This window comes from Hyperolius riggenbachi, chromosome 11 (assembly GCF_040937935.1).
Source record: "Hyperolius riggenbachi isolate aHypRig1 chromosome 11, aHypRig1.pri, whole genome shotgun sequence".
In the NCBI taxonomy this organism is placed as follows: Eukaryota; Metazoa; Chordata; class Amphibia; order Anura; family Hyperoliidae; genus Hyperolius; species Hyperolius riggenbachi.
In genome coordinates this window covers 100617285-100639842 of record NC_090656.1, presented here as the reverse complement: position 1 = coordinate 100639842, position 22558 = coordinate 100617285, and the positions used below count along the sequence as shown (strand labels likewise).

The 22558-nt window shown below is 45.5% G+C and overlaps 1 protein-coding gene across 1 annotated transcript in view; it reads right to left on the bottom strand.

Annotated features, from left to right (window-relative positions):
- SLC5A12 (solute carrier family 5 member 12) overlaps positions 1-22558 on the bottom strand; it is a 127497-nt gene that overhangs the window by 97994 nt on the left and 6945 nt on the right. Inside the window, exon 2 of the mRNA XM_068261023.1 lies at positions 11517-11582. Within this exon, the coding sequence (XP_068117124.1) occupies positions 11517-11582 (66 nt within the window). The remainder of the gene's footprint in view (positions 1-11516; positions 11583-22558) is intronic.

The following is a 22558-nucleotide window of genomic DNA, read 5'->3' as shown; positions in this document are numbered from 1 at the left end:
GTGAAAATTTGCAAAAAAAAAAGCGAACAATAAAACTTATTTTCAATAGCATTTCCTCTTGAAAATTGAAAGGTTACTACTTTGGACATACACATTTTATGCACTTTGAATGTGTGAAGCCTATTTCTTTTACTTTTACTATTATGATTTTGCTGAGTTAACACGTGTTTGATTAGTGCTCTGTGATACTTTCCATTGCTTATTCTACCCTATTAGATGATGTTGATCTGTGGGGAATAAATACTGTGTATTGCATTGTTACTGGTGCCTGCAAGACTTTGGGAGGCACGGTGCCACTAGACGGTAACCACTAAGGCCACATACACACATCAGACCATAGTCTTTTGAAAATGAAAGATCACAGATCAATTTTACCCCCTTCCATGTAGTATGAGAGCCATACCTACACAGTCTATTCTATGGAGCTGAACTCCCCATCAGACAGAAATCTTTACAAGATGCTGCACACAAAGATGCTATACAGACACAAAAGATCAGTATCTGCAAAAGATCTGTTTCTGCCAAAGATCCGTTCCTGCAAATTGCATTCATAGTCTGAGATCTGCAGATCATCATACACACCTTGTTTAACTGACATTCATCTGCTGATCAGACAATCATCTGCAGATCTGAAAATCCATCCTGGTGGATCTAAACTGCAGATCAATGTCTGTTAAACAAGGTGTGTATGATGATCTGCAGATATCATAGACTATGAATGCATTTTGCAGGGACGGATCTTTTGCAGGAACAGATCTTTTGAATGTCTACAGCATCTTTGTGTGCAGCTTCTTGCAAATATTTCTGTCTGATGGGGAGTTCAGCTCCATAGAATAGACTGTGTAGGTATGGCTCTCATACTACATGGAAGGGGGTAAAATTGGTCTGTGGTCTTTCATTTTCCAAAGACTATGGTCTGATGTGTGTATGAGCCTTAAGAGACCCCATTACATTTACTAGCGATAAATAGTGATGATCAATGATTTGCAAAGACTTCTGAGTTTATGCAAATTTATGCAAGTACAGTATATGCAGTTTGAAAATGGACCAATCAATTTAAACCAAAATAAATGCATACATTTGCATAAACTCTGAAATTTTTGCATATCATTGATCCTCCCTAGCGATCAAGTTTGCCTCACTACACAAAGTGAAAAAAACAGCCAATGCAGCTGGAAGAGGTTATAAAGGACACTTTTCAAAGTTTTGGAAATGGGCACTCTGGGATCTACAAAACAGTATTTGAACATTTATTTCTGCACGTGGATCACATGTATTTCACAAGCATTGGGGTGCAGATGCCCCTAAATGCCTTTATATAAACATGTGTATTGGGGAAAGGACAATGGCAGCCTTTTTACTAACAGTCATTTTGCTCCCTGGAAAAGATTGCTTATCCCTAAACTCTAGAGTATGATGATTTTAAAATAGCTGTGCACTAATAATCCTTCAGTCAGGGGTGTAACTAGAAATCACTGGGCCCCCCTGCAAAACTTTGGATGGGGCCCCCTCCCCTTCGCTTTCTGCACAGGTAAACTGAGAACCAACGTTAGTCAATTGGCTAGTGAACACTTGAATGTGTTTTCCCCTGCAGATAAAAACTGACTACAAATCTTTGTCTGCAAAACTTTGTATGGTTCCTTATTAGCGGCTGAGCTGAAGCAGTCATTGGAACAATTGTGCAGAGAGCAGAAAGCTTTCTCTCTGCGTGCCCTTAGTTGCCAGTCTGTCAGGTCAAGGAAAAGAAACTTCTACCCCCACGGCAGGGGCGTAGCTAAAAATGACTGGGCACCATAGCAAACATTGACCTCTGACCTCCCCCCCATTGACACTGACCCCCCCCTCACGACCTTCCAACCCCACGGACCTCGGACCTCCCACCCAAACATTCCTCCAGGACCCTCCACCCTTACATTCCCACACCCCTCGAAGTACAGTACAAGTAGCCAGGTCTTATAGGTGTCCCCAGTTTAGGTAGTAGTCAGAGGCGTAACTAGAAATCACTGGGCCACCTTACGAAAATTTGGATGGGCTCCCCACATAGGTGCCAAATAATCGTAATGGGGCAGTGTTTCACTATAAAAGAATTGTAATGGGACAGCGTTTCACCATAAAATAATTGTAAGGCAGCAATGTTTCGCCATAAAATAATCGCAATGTGTGCAGCATTTCCCCAGAAATTAATCGTAAAGTGGGCAGCATTTCACCAGAAAATAATTGCAATGTGGGCATCATTTAAGCAGAAAATAGTCGCAATCTGGGCATCATTTCACCAGAAAATAATCGCAATGTGGGCATCATTTCACCAGAAAATAATCGCAATGTGGGCATCATTTCACCAGAAAATAATCGCAATATGGGCAGCATTTCACTAGAAAATAATCGCAACGTTGGCAGCATTTCAGCAGAAAATAATCATACAGTGGGCGGCATAACACCAGGAAATAATCACAACGTGGGCAGCATAACACACCAGAAAATAATCAAACAGTGGGCAGCATTTCAGCAGAGAAGATAAAGCGGAGCGGGCACACACAGCAGCATGAAGGCAGGGGGGGGGGGGGGAGATCCCCCCCCCTCACCTGGTGCTCCAGCTCCCCCTTCCCCTCAGTGCAGCCAGAGTATAGGGGCAGTGGCCAGCAATCGGTTTACCTCATCCAGCGCGCGAGCCGCAAGGGAAAAACTGCATGCTGCCGCCTGGCCTAGTGACGTCACTAACCAGACCACACCAGCGGCATGCAGAGTTCAGGATCACGTCCCGGCCGCCCGCTGCCACTCTATTGGAGGGGGGGGGCCGAGATCCCCTCCATGTGTGTGTGCGCTCTCTGCCGCCCCCCTCCCCCTACATCCCCGCCCAAATGATGCCCCCCCCTGCAATGTTGTTTTCAATAAAACATTTAGAAGAAGAAAAAAAAATATATAGGTGGCCACCACCCCGAGGGGTCGCCCATGGCACCGGCCCACGGGTGCCCCTTAAGAGATACGGCCCTGGGTGTGTGCCTGCCCTGATATGGGTGCAACAGCCCTGCACCCCCTCCCCCAGCAATATAGGTAGCCGGCGCCAGATGTGGTGATGCCACTGCACTGCCCCCTACGCCCGCCCGCTCGCTGTTTCAGTCTAACTCTGACAGTCTGACTAACACATACTTACAGATCCTGCAGCTCATCTCGGCTCCCGCTGTCAATCTGCGGGGTGGGGTCGGGTCGCACCTCGCTCGGGTCCACCGTCCAGGCCAGGGCACACCTCTCCGGCTCCAGTCATGCAGTATTCTGAGCCACGGTCTTCCTCTTCCTGTCTGTGCCGCCCGTCACTCTTCCTTCCTTCCTGGCTGGTCGCCGGAACTATAAAGTAATTGTCAGGTCCAGCCAGGGAGTAAATTGATGCGCCGCCACCCGGAAGTAGTCCTCCTCCACACCAGCTATACTGGTTAGCGGGACTCGGGGGTCCAGGGGGGGCCCGCTTTTGTTATAATTATCGGAGGGGGGGGCCGGGGTCAGATATATATATATATATATATATATATATATATATATATATATATATATATATATATATATATATATATACAGTATATATATATACATATAGTCCTGTCTCAGCTGCGGGCCCCCTGTGACGTAGGGCAATGGCTATGGTTGCTATGGCGATTGCTACGCCTCTGCCCCACGGGGCCCACTGCAGCTTTTGGACCCCCCTGTGGCTGCATCCTTTGCAGGTTCTATTGTTACGCCCCTGCCTTCAGTCCATAATGCTTTCAGTAGTAATAGAATCAGACAGTCAATCAACTCAATTCACCAACCAGAAGGCGACTGATTTCCTATTTCAGTGATACACCACCACCACACCTCAAGTAGTGGGCACTCACTGATAACTAATGACCCTCAATTAGATGGGTACAGCGCCTGTGGGGTCATCTGGCTGCCTCCTGCCACTCTGGGAATGTCCACTGCTGCTCTGATCTGATCATTGGTACAGATGGGATCAATGCACCTCAAAAACTTTAGATTCTGGACGACCAAGATGTAAAGTGGCCTAACTACTGTGCCCAAAGTGAGAAGCAGTGTTTGCAAGGAGGAAATGTATGGGCAGCCTATGCCTGCACTCTCTCCCTCCCTGTGTGTGCGTGCATGCTCATCATTGCAACCTGTCTTAGGGCTCATTTCCACGGGCAGTTGAGTTGAACTGTGTACTCAGAAAGCAGTTACCAGGCAGCAGAGAGCAGTTGCCAGGCAGCAGTGAGCAGTTGCCAGGCAGCAGGGAGCAGTTGCCAGGCAGCAGGGAGCAGTTGCCAGGCAGCAGCGAGCAGTTGCCAGGCAGCAGCGAGCAGTTGCCAGGCAGCAGCGAGCAGTTGCCAGGCAGCAGCGAGCAGTTGCCAGGCAGCAGCGAGCAGTTGCCAGGCAGCAGCGAGCAGTTTCCAGGCAGCAGCAAGCAGTTGTGAGAGTGCTACGGCAGCAAATACCAGCTACACAGCCTGTAATAAGCCCATGGAGACACCACATGCATACACAGCAGGGGGGGAGGGAGCACAAGTGCATTGGATAGGCTGTCCTGTATATTTCCTCCCTGCATGCAGAGATGAGAGGGGCGGGGGGCAGAAAATGGAGCCAAACACAACTTGTTTTTTTAATTCCTGTAGACGTTATTCTGTTTTCTTGTGCTTAACCACTTGCTGACCGCCCACAGCCGATGGGCGGCGGCAAAGTGGACACCGAAAGGACCGCAATACGCCCATCGGCGTTGCGTCCTTTCGGCATGTGTGGGGAGCGATCGCGTCACTGGTGACACGCGCTTCCCCGGCAACTGGCTCCACCCACCCGCGACGACAACCCGCCGGCCGTTCGGAAGCGCCGGCGGGTTGTTAACCCCACGATCGCTGCATGCAAAGCGTGTAATACTCTTTGTAATGTATACAAAGCGTATTATACAGGCTGCCTCCTGCCCTGGTGGTCCCAGTGTCCGAGGGACCACCAGGGCAGGCTGCAGCCACCCTAGTCTGCACCCAAACACACTGATCTGCCCCCCCCTGCCCCCTGATCGCCCACAGCACCCCTCAGATCCCCCCTGCCCACCCCCCAGACCACCCCCCAGACCACTGTTTGCACCCAATCACCCCCCTAATCACCCATCAATCACTCCCTGTCACTATCTGTCAACGCTATTTTTTCAACGCCCTAAACTGCCCCTGGGGGCTCCTGATCACTCCCCCACTCCTCAGATTCTCCCCAGACCCCCCCCCCCTGTGTACTGTATGCATCTACCCCCCTGTAATAACCCACTGATCACCTGTCAATCACCCATCAATCACCCCCTGTCACTGCCACCCATCAATCAGCCCCTAACCTGCCCCTTGCGGGAAATCTGATAACCCACAAACACAATCAGATTGCCCGCAGACCCGCCGTCAGATCACCTCCCAAGTGCATTGTTTACATCTTTTCTCTCCTCTAAACACCCACTAATTACCCATCAATCACCCATCAATCACCCCCTGTCACCACCTTTCACTGCTACCCATCAGATCAGACCCCTATCTGCCCCTAGGGCACCCAATCACCTACCCACACCCTCAGAACGCCCTCAGACCCCAGCCCTGATCACCTCGCCAGTGCATTGTTTGCATCTATTCCCCCCTCTAATCACACCTTGAGACACCCATCAATCACCTCCTGTCACCCCCTAGCACACCTACCCATCAGATCAGGCCCTAATTTGCCCCGTGTGGGCTCCTGATCACTCGGCCAAACCCTCAGATCCCCCTCAGATCCCCTTCCGATAACCTCCCCAGTGCATTGATTGCATCTATTTTCCCCTCTAAGCACCCCCTGAGACATCCATCAATCACTTCCTGTCACCCCCCTAGCACTCCTATCCTTCAGATCAGGCCCAATACAACCTGTCATCTAAGAGGCCACCCTGCTTACGACCGGTACCACAAAATTCGCCCCCTCATAGACCATCTGTCATCAAAATTTGCAGATGCTTATACCCCAGAACAGTCATTTTGAGGCATTTGGTTTCCAGACTACTCCTCACGGTTTTGAGCCCATAAAATGCCAGGACAGTATAGGAACCCCACAAGTGACCCCATTTTAGAAAAAAAGACACCCCAAGGAATTCCGTTAGGTGTATGACTAGTTCATAGAAGATTTTATTTTTTGTCAAAAGTTAGCGGAAATTGATTTTTATTGTTTTTTCCACAAAGTGTCATCTTCCACTAACTTGTAACATAAAATAAAATCTTCTATGAACTCACCATACACCTAACGGAATACCTTGTGGTGTCTTCTCTCTAAAATGGGGTCACTTGTGGGGTTCCTATACTGCCCTGGCATTTTAGGGGCCCTAAACCATGAGTAGTCTAGAAACCAAATGCCTCAAAATAACCCGTGAAAAGGGCGTTGGGCCCCTTAGCGCACCTAGGCTGCAAAAAAGTGTCACACGTGGTTTTGCCGTACTCAGGAGAAGTAGTATAATGTGTTTTGGGGTGTATTTTTACACATCCCCTTGCTGGGTGGGAGAATTATCTCTGTAAATGACAATTTTTTGATTATTTTACACACAATTGTCCATTTACAGAGATATTTCTCCCACCTAGAATGGGTATGTGTAAAAATACACCCCAAAACACATTATACTACTCCTGAGTACGGCGATACCACATGTGTGACACTTTTTTGCAGTCTAGGTGCGCTAAGGGGCCCAACGTCCTATTCACGGGTCATTTTGAGGCATTTGCTTTCCAGACTACTCCTCATGGTTTAGGGCCCCTAAAATGCCAGGGCAGTGTAGGAACCCCACAAGTGACCCCATTTTAGAAAGAAGACACCCCAAGGTATTCTGTTAGTAGTATGGTGAGTTCATAGAAGATTTTATTTTTTTGTCACAAGTTAGTGGAAAATGACACTTTTTAAAAATAAAATAAATTTCCGCTAACTTGTGACAAAAAATAAAATCTTCTATGAACTCAATAACGGAATTCCTTGGGGTGTCTTCTTTCTAAAATTGGGTCACTTGTGGGGTTGCTATACTGCCCTGGCATTTTAGGGGCCCTAAACCATGAGGAGTAGTCTAGAAACCAAATGCCTCAAAATGACCTGTGAAATCCTAAAGGTACTCATAGGATGTTGGGCCCCTTAGTGCAGTTGAAGTGCAAAAAAGTGCCACACATGTGGTATGGCCATACTCAGGAGAAGTAGTATAATGTGTTTTGTGGTGTATTTTAACACATACCCATGCTGGGTGGGAGAAATATCTCTGTAAATAGAAAATTGTGTGTAAAAAAAATAAAAAAAATGTCATTTACAGAGATATTTCTCCCACCCAGCATGGGTATATGTAAAAATACACCCCAAAACACATTACACTACTTCTCCGGAGTACGGCGATACTACATGTGTGACACTTTTTTGCAGCCTAGGTGCGCTAAGGGGCCCAACGTCCTATTCACGGGTCATTTTGAAGCATTTGGTTTCTAGACTACTCACGGCTTAGGGCCCCTAAAATGCCAGGGCAGTATAGGAACCCCACAAGTGACCCCATTTTACAAAGAAGACACCCCAAGGTATTACGTTAGGTGTATGGTGAGTTCATAGAAGATTTTATTTTTTGTCACAAGTTAGCGGAAATTGATTTTTATTGTTTTTTTTTCACAAAGTGTCAATTTCCGCTAACTTGTGACAAAAAAAAATCTTCTATGAACTCACCATACTCCTAACAGAATACCTTGTGCTGTTGTCTTTCTAAAATGGGGTCACTTGTGGGGTTCCTATACTGCCCTGGCATTTTAGGGGCCCTAAACCGTGACGCGTAGTCTTGAAACCAAATGTTTAAAAACGTCCTGTGAAATCCTACAGGTACTCATTGGGCCCCTTAGCGCAGTTAGGGTGCAAAAACGTGCCACACATGTGGTCTCGCTGTACTCAGGCGAAGTAGTATAATGTGTTTTGGGGTGTATTTTTACACATGTCCATGCTGGGTGGGAGAAATCTCTCTGTAAATGAACAATTGTGTGTAAAAATAAATAAAGACATTGTCATTTACAGAGATATTTCTCCCACCCAGCATGGGTATGTGTAAAAATACACCCCCCAAAAAAATTATACTACTTCTCCTGAGTACGGCAATACCACGTGTGGCACTTTTTTGCAGCCTAACTGCGGTAAGGGGCCCAAAGTCCAATGAGCACCTTTAGGCTTTACAGGGGTGCTTACAATTTAGCACCTCCCAAAATGCCAGGACAGTAAACACACCCCACAAATTACCCCATTTTGGAAAGTAGACACTTCAAGGTATTCAGAGAGGGGCATGGTGAGTCCGTGGCAGATTTCCTTTTTTTTTTTTTTGTCACAAGTTAGCAGAAATTTTAACTTTTTTTTTTTGTCTCAAAGTGTCATTTTCCGCTAACTTGTGACAAAAAATAAAATTTTCTATGAACTCACCATGCCTCTCAGTGAATACTTTGGGATGTCTTCTTTCCAAAATGGGGTCATTTGGGCGGTATTTATACTATCCTGGAATTTTAGCACCTCATGAAACATGACAGGTGCTCAGAAAAGTCGGAGATGCTTCAAAATGGGAAAATTCACTTTTTGCACCATAGTTTGTAAACGCTATAACTTTTACCCAAACCAATAAATATACACTGAACACATGTAGCACAATAAATTTTGGCAAAAATGTATACAGAAATTTTACTTTATTTGACAAATTTTATCACAGAAAGTTAAAAAAATCATTTTTTTTTACAAAATTCATGTCTTTTTTGATCAATATAATAAAAACTAAAAATCACAGCAGCAATCAAATAGCACCAAATGAAAGCTGTATTAGTGACAAGAAAAGGAGGGAAAATTCATTTAGATAGTAGGTTGTATGACCGAGCAATAAACCGTTAAATCTGCAGTGGTCTGAATGGAAAAAAAGGCTCTGGTCCTTAAGGGGTAGAAAGACTGTGGTCCTCAAGTGGTTAATGTGGCTCATTTCTTACATTGGCCGCAGAAGCCCGACCAATTTGCATCTTGGCCGGCCAGCTCTTGAAGTGGCCAGACTTTGGGCTCTGGCCGTAACCTATGCACCAAACTGCGTTAAGCAGAATTAATTGCATAGAGTCTTGCGTACGATGAGTAGAGCGTAATACATTGCATGTAATGTATTGCACATTACATGCGGTAAGACTTTATGCACATTATTCTGCTTAAAGAGAACCCGAGGTGAGAGTTATATGGAGGCTGCCATATTTATTTCATTTTAAGCAATACCAGCTGCCTGGCTGTCCTGTTGATCGTCTGCTGCTAATACTTTCAGCCATAGACCCTGAACAAGCATATGCCGATCAGATGTTTCTGACAATATTGTCAGAGTTTTCAAGATTAGCTGCATGCTTGTTTAATGTGAGTGATTCAGACACTACTGCAGCAAAAATCTATCAGCAGGGCTGCCAAGAAACTGGTACGGTTTAAAAGAAAATAGAAATGGCAACCTCGGTATCACTCTCACCTCAGGTTAAATTAAACTTATAACAAAAGAGTTGTATAGCTGGCACTGCTGTGAATGCTGATTTATTGGTACAAAATATGTTAAAAAGTCTCAAGTTCAGGATTGTTTCTGCCTCTGTAGAGGCACATTCGGCGCGAAACAGCCGTCAGGCATTCTGCACCCACCACCATCTTTGTGCCTCCTCTCACTCTGGTATGAATCTGTCATTTTTTGCAAGCCTGCACTTGTGACTTTTAACATATTTTGTACCAATAAATCAGCATTCACAGCGGTCCTAGCTTTACACCTCTGTTGTTATGCTTTGCATCTGTCTCCTTGCTTGAGCACACCAGTGAAGCAGCCGTATGAGGAGTGCACACTTTCAAGCTCATTGTTCACCACTCTACGCATGTTTAAGGTGCCAACTAGAGATGTAGCGAACTGTTCGCCGGCGAACAGTTCCAGGCGAACTTTGGGGGTTCGCGTTCGCCTGCACCAGGCGAACTTTTGCGGAAGTTCGATTCGCCCGATAATGCTCTATTGAGCAAAACTTTGACCCTCTATATCACAGTCAGCAGTCACATTAATGCCAAACACACTGTTCTCACTGCTGGAGGCCCGCCCTCCCTCCTCCAAGCAAGGTCCTTATGCCATTTCACTCACTTGTCTGCCTACACTAATTAGTTAAGGAACAGCTGCTTCCCTCCACCCTCCACCCTCCACCCATCTACCTATTCCCTCCTACCGGAGGGAGGAGGGTCTCATCTGCCAGGGAATTATACTATTTCAAAAACCAGTTTACATACCATAGCTGGGAATCGAACCCAGGTCTAACTGTGTGGTGGGCAAGCACCCTAACCGCTGGACTGAAGTCAGACTGGATTAGCTGCATGCTTGTTTCAGGGTGTGATTCAGCCACTATTGCAGTCACAGAGATCAGCTGGACTGCCAGGCAACTGGTATTGTTTACAGGAAACATCCATATCACTCTCAGTTAAGGTTCCCTTTAAGCAACCTAATGTTTCTATTACATTGAGCATAAATGGTAAATGCTAGGCTAGCTTCAGTTAGTACTGGTGTGGTCCAGCGGTTAGGGTGCTTGCCCACCACACAGTGAGACCTGGGTTTGATTCCCAGCCAATGTGAGTTGGCTTTTATGCTACAAATCCTTAAAGGGAACCTAAATGGAGAAGGATATGGATTTTTCCTTTTAAAATAATACCAGTTGCCTGAATCGCCTGCTGATCCTGTGTCTCTAATACTTTTAGCCACAGCCCCTGAACAAGCATGCAGATCAGGTGCTCTGACTGAAGTCAGACTGGATTAGCTGCATGCTTGTTTCAGGGTGTGATTCAGCCACTATTGCAGTCACAGAGATCAGCTGGATTGCCAGGCAACTGGTATTGTTTACAGGAAACATCCATATCACTCTCAGTTAAGGTTCCCTTTAAGCAACCTAATGTTTCTATTGCATTGAGCATAAATAGTAAATGCTAGGCTAGCTTCAGTTAGTACTGCTGTGGTACAGTGGTTAGGGTGCTTGCCCACCACACAGTTAGACGTGGGTTCGATTCCCAGCTATGGTATGTAAACTGGTTTTTGAAATAGTATAATTTCCTGGCAGATGAGACCCTCGGTAGGAGGGAGGAGGGGCCTCCAGGTATTAGAGCCCTTGAAACATGTTTTCTATCATTTTTCCAGCCTCCCCATTGAAGTCTATTGCGGTTCGCAAACTTTTTCGCGAACCGAACCTTTCACGGAGATTCGCGAACAGGGTTCGCGAACTGAAAATCGGAGGTTCGCGACATCTCTAGTGCCAACCCGACTCCATCTTTTCATCCCTTGTATGCATCACTTTGACATATTTTGGTGCATAAATCCTAAGGAGAGGTAAGGGCCAATATTGGACATGGGGATAATAGGATGTTATTTCAACAATATCTTTATAATGGGCAGGTTGAGAGCACTAGAGTTTACATTTTACTTACATTTATTTTCAATGCATTTTATTAGCTTATTATCTAGCAGTGTAGTCTCTTACCGTTTGTAAAATATACATGATCGTTGCGAAAAATCGAACAACTTTACTAAACCGCATCTCTAAGTACTGAAAGAAAAAACATATTTTAGACAATCGATCAAACATTTATACAGTAACATATATAGCCTATAATCGTATCATTAAGATTATAATTACACACACATGCTACAACTTGATAAAAAGAAAAAAGAAAAAAAAAGTACATTTTGTTTCAACATGCATTCAGCTTTTTTTTTTCTTTTTTTTTTTTTTCAAAGTTCAATTTCCAAAAATATTTCTCTCATAAGACATGTTATCTTGTCTCATCTTACTTTCAAATATGTTTTGAGCACCTGCCAAGCTAAAAAAGACTGAACAGTAATATCAATCTTAAATTAACTTATTGCAACTTATTTTGACTTTTTTTTGCTTACTGGTTGTTGAAAAGGTATTTTATTGGTAAAAAGAAATATTTCTTGTTAGAAGACTCCGGGACAAACGTTTATGAAATCAGGCCCCAAGTGTGCCCATAGTATACAAGGGCAGGGAAGACTCACTTGCTAGCAGGCTCGGTTTTACATCACAGGAGCCTATAGGCACTGATGTCCTGGCACCCTAGACCTCACCCTCGATGAACCTACAAAACCCTGCTGAATCGCACCCCAAGTGTATTGGTTGGTCCAACTGCCACTTCTCCCTTACTTCCCTTGCCCGTCATAGCTAGCTACAGGTGTCCCTTAACATTAGGTAGCCAGAGGTACCCTCTGTATTAAGTAGCTAGTGGTGCCCCTGACTGAAAAGAGATCTCGTCAGTGGAATGCAGAGAGCCGGGTGAGTAACCTCTCATTTACACTCTGCTCAGAACTCTACATAGTGAAGGAGGGAGGGTGGGAGGGAGGCACTCGGGGAGGGGAGTGAGCCACCTTTCCATTATCATACACCAGTAGGCATGTGCCTACAGTGCCTTATGGTAAATCCGGCCCTGCTTGTTAGTATGAAATTTAGGCAGGGAAAAATAATATACAGAAGTATTTAAGTGTGCATGAAATAAAGGCGCTGGGATTAGCTGGTAGTAGTAATATCAGTATCTTATTGACTAACCAATAACCCAGCCCCCGCATACCTAACCTTAAATGACCCTCCTGTGACACCCACCAATCTGTCAGCTGCCAATACGGGTCTCACTCACTAGAGGCTTCTGGAGGCGAATACACTGTGAGCACAGTGGATTGTTAAAATTAGTTTGCCCATACATGATACAACCTTAATTGTATGTACACTCAGTAAAATAAAATTATGCATTTCACACTGGAAATCAAGATAATTTTGCTGCCACTACTAAGAGACCTTAGAGCTAGCTATTCCTGAAAGGAAAAATGGTTATTTGCAACAGCGCTGTTTCTAAGGGTGTGCAATCCATGCGACAGCGCTGAGGGAGAGGGGGGCCGTGATGGAGGGGGAGCCGCGACCTCACTGGGACTCAGGGTCAGCCAGGAAGGGCGGCCCACTTCTCCCACCCTTCCTCTCGCCGGGACCGCCCTCCGTGCTCCCCCCTCCGCTGCAGAGTTAGCGCAGGGAAGCCTCTGGTATTGAGCAACTCACCTTCCTGGTTGCTCACATGCCACTGGTCTCCTCCTTGGTTGGCATAGATCCTGATACACGCTCTACTTCCTGTTAATCAGGAAGTAGAGTGTGTATCAGAGGCTATGTACAGGAGGAGAAAAGTGACAAGTGAGCGGCAATTGGTAAGCAGGGAGGTGAGTTGCTCAATACCAGATGCTTCCCTGTGCTAACTCTGCAGCAGAGGGGGGAGCATGGAGAGCGGCCCCGGGGAGAGGAAGGGAGGGAGAAGTGGGCCGCCCTTCCCGGCTGACCCTGAGTCCCAGTGAGGCCGCGGCTCCCCCCTCCATTATGGGGGGCACCTACCTATCTAACCTATACTGGGGACACCTATCGGGTTTTCTTGGCTAGCAAGCAAATCATCATAGTGCAAATCTATCTATCTAACCTATATTGGGGGCACTTACCTATACTGTGGGCACCTACCTATCTAACCTATACTGGGGATGCCTACCTATCTAACCTATACTGGTGTCCACTATACCCGCTACCTATATTGGAGGCACCTACCTAGCTAACCTATACTGACTACCTATACTGGGGGCACCTACCTATCTAACCCAGACTGGGGGCACCTGCCTAAATAATCTATACTGGGGGACAATTGTACTGGCTACCTATACTGGGGCACCTATGCCTGGCTAACTATACTGGGGGACCTATAGCTGGCTACCTATACTGGGTGCAACTAGACCTGGCTAGCCTACACTGCTGGCACCTATACCTGGTTCCGGAGGGGGCTGAAATTTTTACACCCTCGCCCTGGGTGCAATTCGGCCTAGGAACTGCTTTGATTTGCAACCTAGCTAAGGAATCGACAATTTATAAAAATAAGACAATGCAGCGGTATGTCTTTTCTTGAGGACAGAGTTCTAGCATAGATCAGAACAATCAGGTAACAAGGGCAAAACTGGAACGATTTTATTATACTGCCTAGTACACACCATACAATTTTCTGTAATTCTGGGCATAGACTGCTCGTTTGTGCACCGGCATCGAGCCGCTGGCTCGATGCCGGCGCATCCCCGCTCGTCCCCGCGGGCACTTCCTTATCTGCGCTTTGTTTTTTTCCATTGTTCACCCGCTGGGATAGAGCGCGGTATTGATCCGGTGAGGTGATCGGACACGTTGGATATTATCAATCGAGCCATCAGCGGCTCGATTGATAATAAAAAACGAGGCGTGTATGCCCAGCATAAGATTTTCTGTTATATTTACCTGCCAGATAGATTATTTACAACATGTTGGAAATTATCTATCTAACCATCTATCTGCCTAGCAGTTAAGCATTGTTCTACTCAGCAGGAGATAACCAGGAGACAATGCACCAGAGATAAGGACCAGTCTCTACCAATACTTTACAGAAAATAATCTAATTACAGAAAATCTTACAGAAAATGTATAGGTGCCCATACATTAGAACGAATATGGGCAGATTCGGCCAAGAGATAAATTTGTATCAAATCGAATCTGCCCATTCACTACTGGCCGATTCCCGTCCGATTTCAGCATGAACTCATCAGGGAATCGGCTGAGCCACCGCGTCCGCCTCGCCGCTGCCCCCAAAATGTATAAATGTATGTTGTGTAGTGCATTTATACATTACCTTTCCTGTAGCAGCTTGCGGGGTCCATCCGTCCATCTCGCCGGGTAAGCCGCATACACGCTAGCGGCGCATATCGTCTGACGTCAGCCGCTATGTGCCTTCGTGACATCGTGTATGCGGAACCCTGTGAGATGGGCGGAAACCGCGTGGAGGCTGACACCGGACAGGTAATGTATAAACGCACTACACTACATACATTTTTACATTGTGGCGGCAGCGGCGAGGGTTTAGTCGTCTCGTCGCTCATTCGCAATTCGGCCGCTGTACCGCCGCGCACCCGACCAACTGTTCCGAAATTGGTCGCTTTGTCGGTTGGGCATGCACTTGGCAGCACCAATTTTCATCTAATTTGATTATAATATTCGAATTGGATGGTCGGTTGGTTGGTTGGTCGCCTAGTGGATGGCCCCCTTAACAGAAAACTCTAACAGAAAATTGTATGGTGTGTATTAGGCATAAAACTATAAACAAAAAATATACACTGAAGCTGGCAAATAAATGTATCTGGCAGCTGAACAGATGGGTTGGATAGAATTAACCTCTTGACGACCAGCTAACGCCCATTGGCATAAACTGGTCGTCTGCGGGTTACCATGGAAACGGCCGCTCGATCGAGCGGCCTTTCCATGTCAGTTCACGGAGGGTGTCTCCGTGAACAGCCGGAGAGCCGCCAATCGCGGCTCGCCGGCAAAATGTAAACAGGCGGGTTGGCCGGGGATCGCCGGCATATGATAGGCTGAAGCCTATCCTTTAATGCGCAGGACGGCAATCCGTCCTGCGCTGCTCACAGGGGGAGGGAGAGGGAGGGAGCGGGCGAGACGGCGGAGAATGCTGCGGAGGGGGGCTTTGAAGAGCCCCCCCACTAAGCAAATGCAGCCGGCGCCGATCAGACCCCCCCAGCAGGACATCCCCCTAGTGGGGAAAAAAGGGGGGTAGTCTGATCGCCCTGCTGCACTCCTGATCGGTGCTGCGGGCTGTAGAGCCCACACAGCACCGATCACTGAAAAATCCCCTGGTCGGCAAGTTTTAATTAAGCGATGAGAAAATTAGGTAGAATGTCTGAACGTTCAAAGTGAGAAAGACTCTGCATTAAATAATCCAAAATGGTGATTGGTGGCCGGTGTCCGGCTAACATATGCCAGTACATGCGACTTGACAAAAGAACAAATGACCAAGACCTGAGTGGGTCACTGGGTTTATACCCACTCTGTAGCTGGGAGTGACTATGACAAGCAAATTCCAGTACTGCAGCAATTCCCCCCCCCCCCCCCCCCCTTTCAGGGAGGGAGATCTTGGCAACATTCCTGACAAGCTGATCTCTCTGTGCCCATCAGTCATATCAAGAGATGGATTTGATATTTGTATTCAGTAAGGTGTCATAAATTCACAGATATCGAATATGAGTATCAAACTGAAAAGTACGGCTGACAACTTGCATTATTAAGCTGCTGTAAGTGCGATTGGTGTCAAAATCGATCAGTGTGCGTATCGAAAAGACCTTAAAAACTTGTCAAATAATGGTTTAATTTGTATGTTTGTATCACCCTAAAACCTATGAATTCTGAAGAAATATGAATTGTCAGGGTTACAGTGAGTTCACCTGTACCTTGTAGGACAGCTTTTTTAAAGGGACCATCAGATAAAATCAGTTTCTCTCCAGCTCTGGAGGTGTGAATGTTGGAGACAGGTTCCTTCCAATATACCCGGTTTTGCAATTTCTGTAAGTATTGATGCCAGATTGATGGCTTGCTAAACAGCAGGGGATGATTATGCTGATGAGACCTAATCTAATGAACTCTGCAATTTGGCCTGGCATAGTAGAGAAAGTTGTCAGCTCTGGTGGCTTGTGACACTGTGACTGATATATGTATTGACATATTTGATTATGAAGTATGTTGAATGCATCACACACCCCACTCACCCCTAATCCACCCAAAAACATTTAGTGCCAATAGAGTGAAGAAATAGCAGCTTCTATAATTATGCAGAGAGTCTCTAGACTGGTGCTTTACATTTATTTTTTAATCCTTTCCATACAGTAGTTGAACACCGCGAAAACTGCAAACAAAACAAACATGGAACAGTCAATACAGAGCTAACAATCAAACAAGATGCAAAAAGCATGTGCGCAGGTATTAACTACAATGTACATTGCTCCGCTTAACCAAGGGATATCAAACTTTAAAGAGGAACTCCAGTAAAAATGTTATTAACCTTCTTGGCGGTAACCCCAAGCCGCCAGCGAGGATTTCTCAGGCCCTGCTGGGCCAATTTTCATAATTTTTTTTTTTTTTAGAACACGCAGCAAGCACTTTGTTTTGTATTGTTTTTTAATTTTCTTTTTTTTATGCAAAAGTTTTATTTGGGCAATTATGGGAGAATGTGGAAGGTAAATGTACAGTGGGATGCGAAAGTTTGGGCTACCTTGTTAATAGTCATGTATTTCCTGGATAAATCGTTGGTTGTTATGATAAAAAATGTCAGTTAAATATATCATATAGGAGACACACATAGTGATATTTGAGAAGTGAAATTAAGTTTATTGGATTTACAGAAAGTGTGCAATAATTGATTGAACAAAATTAGGAAGGTGCATAAATTTGGGCACCACAAAAAAGAAATGAAATCAATATTTAGTAGATCCTCCTTTTGCAGAAATGACAGCCTCTAAACGCTTCCTGTAGGTTTCAATGAGAGTCTGGATTCTGGTTGAAGATATCTGGACCATTCCTTATTACAAAATATCTCTAGTTCATTCAGGTTTGATGGCTTCTGAGCATGGACAGCTCTCTTTAACTCACACCACAGATTTTCAATTATATTCAGGTCTGAGGACTGAGATGGCCATTCCAGAACATTGTACTTGTTCCTCTGCATGAATGCTTTAGTGGATTTTGAGCAGTGTTTAGGGTCGTTGTCTTGTTGAAAGATACGGCCCCTACACAGTTTCAACTTTGTCACTGATTCCTGGACATTGGTCTCCAGAATCTGCTGATACTAAGTAGAATCCATGCGTCCCTCAACTTTGACAAGATCCCCAGTCCCTGCACTGGCCACACAGCCCCACAGCATGATGGAACCACTACCATATTTTACTGTAGGTAGCAGGTGTTTTTCTTGGAATGCTGTGTTGTTTTTCCTCCATAACGCCCCTTGTTCTGCCCAAATAACTCAATTTTAGTTTCAACAGTCTACAGCACCTTATTCCAAAATGAAGCTGGCTTGTCCAAATGTGCTTTAGCATACCTTAAGCAGCTCTTTTTGTGCTGTGGGCAGAGAAAAGGCTTCCTCTGCATCACTCTCGCATACAGCATCTCCTTGTGTAAAGTGTGCTATTCTCACCATTTGTCACTTCTGCCTAGCCGAGATTTTTCTTGGTTTGCCACTTCGAGCCTTAACTTGAACTGAGCCTGTGGTCTTCCATTTCCTCAATATGTTCCTAACTGTGGAAACAGACAACTGAAATCTGAGACCGCTTTCTGTATCCTTCCCCTAAACCATGATGGTGAACAATCTTTGTCTTCTGATCATTTGAGAGTTGTTTTGAGACCCCCGTGTTGCTACTCTTCAGAGAAAATTAAAAGACGAGGGAAACTTACAATTGACCCCCTTAAATACGCTTTCTCATAAATGGATTCACCTGTGCAAGTAGGTCAGGGGTCACTGAGCTTACCAAGCCAATTTGAGTTCCAAAAATTAGTTCTAAAGGTTTTGGAATCAATAAAATGGCAACAGTGCCCAAATTTATGCACCTGCCTAATTTTATTTAAACAATTATTGCACACTTTCTGTAAATCCAATAAACTTCATTTTACTTCTCAAATATCACTATGTGCGCCCCCCTCTATGATATATTTAACTGACATTTTTTATCGTAACAACCAACAATTTTTACAGGAAAATCATGACGATTAATAAGGTTGCTCAAACTTTCGCACCTCACTCTGTGTGGGTCTTTTTATTAAAATAAATGGATGTAGGTGTAATTTTACTATCAGGCTACAAGATGTCCTTGTACATTATTTCCTGATGTAACATTACTATTAGTACACTAACAGGAAGTAATGCGTGGACGTGTTACTTCCTTAGGTACAATGACCGCAGGCATCTCATTGATGCCGGGGATCATTGATGCGGGGACTTGGATCAATGAATGGGAGCTGATTCATTGATCTCCCCACTAATGGGCAGCGGTGAGAGCAAGCGGTGGCTATTTGCCGCAATAGACGATTATCTGTGTCCCTGGGCAGGAACCGAAGTCCAGCAGGATGTAGATAATCTGTCTGAAACCACATAAGTGGTTAAATTGTATTATGCTCCAGATGCTATTGCATTTTTTGGATGACAATACATGAACCAAGCACTCTGCTGCACATCCTGCTTGCATATATTCTGCCATATGAATCTATTGGTAAACTTTTCCTAAAACTTACGCAGACAAGATAAGCCCTTGCATAATTACAATGAGTTTTTATGGCCTTGTTTTCACCAGGACAATTCCCAGCAGCACAGGAAGAAGGTGAGCAAGCTATGTGCAGTCAGGAAGAGACTGGCTGCAGCCCTATACTGTACCAGATCAGCATTGGCTACCACACGTTAGTGATGGTAGGATAGGGAAGAGACATCTGCAGCTCTGTACCATACAGAGTGCTTGAACGCTCTTGTGAAAGTGAAAGGGAAAGTCTTCTGAATTTGTCACACAGAAGTGATTGTCTCTTGTGTGGGGATAAAAAGGGTAAAAGTGATTGTATACCATAATGGATTTATAATGATGATCTCCACATGTGTTTTTATTTTAATAAAATTCATCATTTAATGCCAAGAGAAGTGTTATATTTAATAAGTCATGACAACCAATCAAAACTCATCTTTCACTGATTTGACTGTTTGCCATAGATGGCAGCAGTCGTTAATGACTGCCTCTGCCAATAATCTGGTGTGTGTACAGCAGCACCCAACCACTTTTGGCAACTCTGCCAGCTTTTTTGCCGATTAATGGTAGAGAGCAATGTTCTCTCCACTTACCCCACCTACCTCCTGCTACTCAGCCCCCACACAGAAATAGAACACCTCATTAGGCTGCAGGCTAATGACATGTCTGTTCACCTCGGCCCAGCCAATGTGGTCAGAGGAATCCGGTATCGATCATCAATGGGCGACATGCCTTGTACACACTAAATTCATTGCATTTTTCACTGAAAGAGTTTGTATGAATCTTTAAGACTGAAGGGCTTCCTCCAACCCCCTCCACGCAGATCACTCCCTCGCAGCCATCCAAAGCCTCCTGGATCCTCCAGTAGAAGCACCATTATCTCTGGCTAGTCAGGGTCAGCCAGCGTAGTCTGACTGTGCGCACTTCCCTGTCATGCTCTCGTGGCTGGGAGCGTTCTTTGTGTATGAAGTAATACTGCGCAGAGAGACCCACAGTCAGGACCAATCTCCTTATTCAGACCCACAAGTCACATATGCAAGAGTAGAAAGTAGAACCAAACACCTCCGCAATCATCTCCATGCGAGGGTACCCCCTGTCTGACCCACACTCACCCTCCGTGGCCTCCACAAATCCAGAGGTGGGGCTCAAAAGCGTATGCGGGCGAAAGAGGCACTGTGTAGATAAGCCACTTGCAGCAACCAATAAGCAGCTTCAGAATCAAATAGGCACTAGGAACATTCCCTCCAGTGGTTGACCTCTTTTTGATCTTGCCCGTTCCCTTGGACCAGTTTATGGAAAAAGGTCTTTTATTCGAGCACATAAATTTTACAACGTGTTCCGCGAGTGCTTTCCCACTTCCTCAGGTCAGTAAGAAAACGGGTGCCTTAACTGCTATGGCTGTGTAGCAAGCATGAGCACAGGTGCAGAACTACTGCGCCTGCGCAGTACAGACCTGATGACATCAGCTAGAGCTCGTGACCTGCACCGTGGAGCGCACAAGAAGCCAACCCAGAAGCCGACCTGGTGAGGTTGGCTTCTGCAGTGGAGGACACTGGGAGCCACCAGAGCGGCGTCGAGGGCACAGGACGGCTGCCAGGGCTAGGAGGAAGCCCCAGGTAAGAGGATTTAAATGTTTCTTTTAGCTTGGACCTCTCCTTTAAAATAATACATGCTACCATAATTAAAACCCACGTATTTTATTTGCCCATTTGTACCGGTTATTACACCATTTAAATTATGTCCCTATCACAATGTATGTTGCCAATATCTTATTTTGAAATAAAGGTGCATTTTTTCAGTTTTGCATCCATCACTATATACAAGCTTATAATTTAACCACTTCTGGATTTCACAGACGCTTAACTACGCCCCTATTGACTTAATCAGTGGATCAGGGGCGTAGTTAAACGCCCTGCCGTTGTTGTGCTGTGTGCATGCAATCGTGCGCGTGCACGCGTGCGCACCAGCTGATGTCATCTCTGGGAGGGATTGATGAATGGGAGTAACTACTCCCATCACCAATCAGATGCCTGTAACCATGAATGAGCACTGCTATAAGCCAATAGCAGTGCTCATTCATTTGTGAGGTTTACAAACCGTTACCTTGTAATCACTCCTGAGAGGATTGCAAGGTAACTGGATCTTCTTTACTTGCAAACTTACTGCCACCTGGTGGATTTTATAAATATACCAGGACTTTATTCACCCCTGATCACCCTTGATCACCTCTGATCACTCCTGATCTAATCCTAGCCTCCCTTGCTACTTTTTTTTTTATACAGCAGACTTATTTCTGCTGTATTTTTGTGTATTCTTTGCAAGAGGTGTTCGCCATTCTGGAGCGTGACAGTGACAGCAGCAGCAGCGAATGTGAGGATGATTTGGAGTCAACAGATATTGATTGGCTGCAGTCCGAGTCAGAAAGCGTCTCAACGGACAGTGATTCTGAGTCTGCTGGGCCATGCACAGCTCAGCCATCTAGGAGCGAGGGGCAGGCAAGGGGCATTAGTGACACTGACACTGCTTCTGAAGGAGGGTCAACTATAGCTACCTCCAGCAATGCCAGCCCAATGCCAGAGGGCTGCCAGGCCAAGGCAGAGCATGCCAGCAAGGGTACCACCGATGGACCAGCTACCCTATGATCTAAGCCACCCACAATGGTCGGCATATAATATGGAGACCCCTAACCTCCCTCCCTTCACAGCCAGGTGTGGACTATTAGTGGACACCAGCAACATGCAGCCCATTGACTTTTTTGATTTTTTTTTTTGCCAGAGCTTTCTGCAGTATGTCTGTGAGCAGAGCAATATCTATGCCCAGCAATGCATAGTGGACCATCCCACCTCTGTGTTAGCTTCCCACTGGACCCCTGCAACTACCCGTGATTTGAAAGTTTTTTTTGGGATTGACTTTTAATATTGCCCTTTGTCCATTACCTGAACAGCATCTGTACTGGACAAAAGATCCAATCCACTGCATCCCAATTTATTCAGCCAGAATGTCTAGAGGCCGCTACCAAATGCTGCTAACCTGCTTGCATTTTAGAAATAATGAAGACCACCTCCCACCTGACAACCCAGCCCATGACCGATTATTTAAATTGAAACCCTTCATCGACCATTTAAATAGAACCTTTGCAGAAAAATACATGCCAGAGCAAAGAATAGCCATCCTTAATCCCTTTCCACGGGAGGCTGACAATCAAACAATATATACCCAACAAAAGGTCACAGTACGGGATTAAACTGTACAAGTTGTGTGAAAGTGGGAGTGGCTATGTCTATTCATTAAACATTTATGAAGGGAAGGACAGCTTAATACAGCCTCCTGGATGCCCTCCCTACATGGGTAGAACAGAGAGGATAGTACTGGACCTCCTCAACCCTCTACTCCACCAGGGTTACC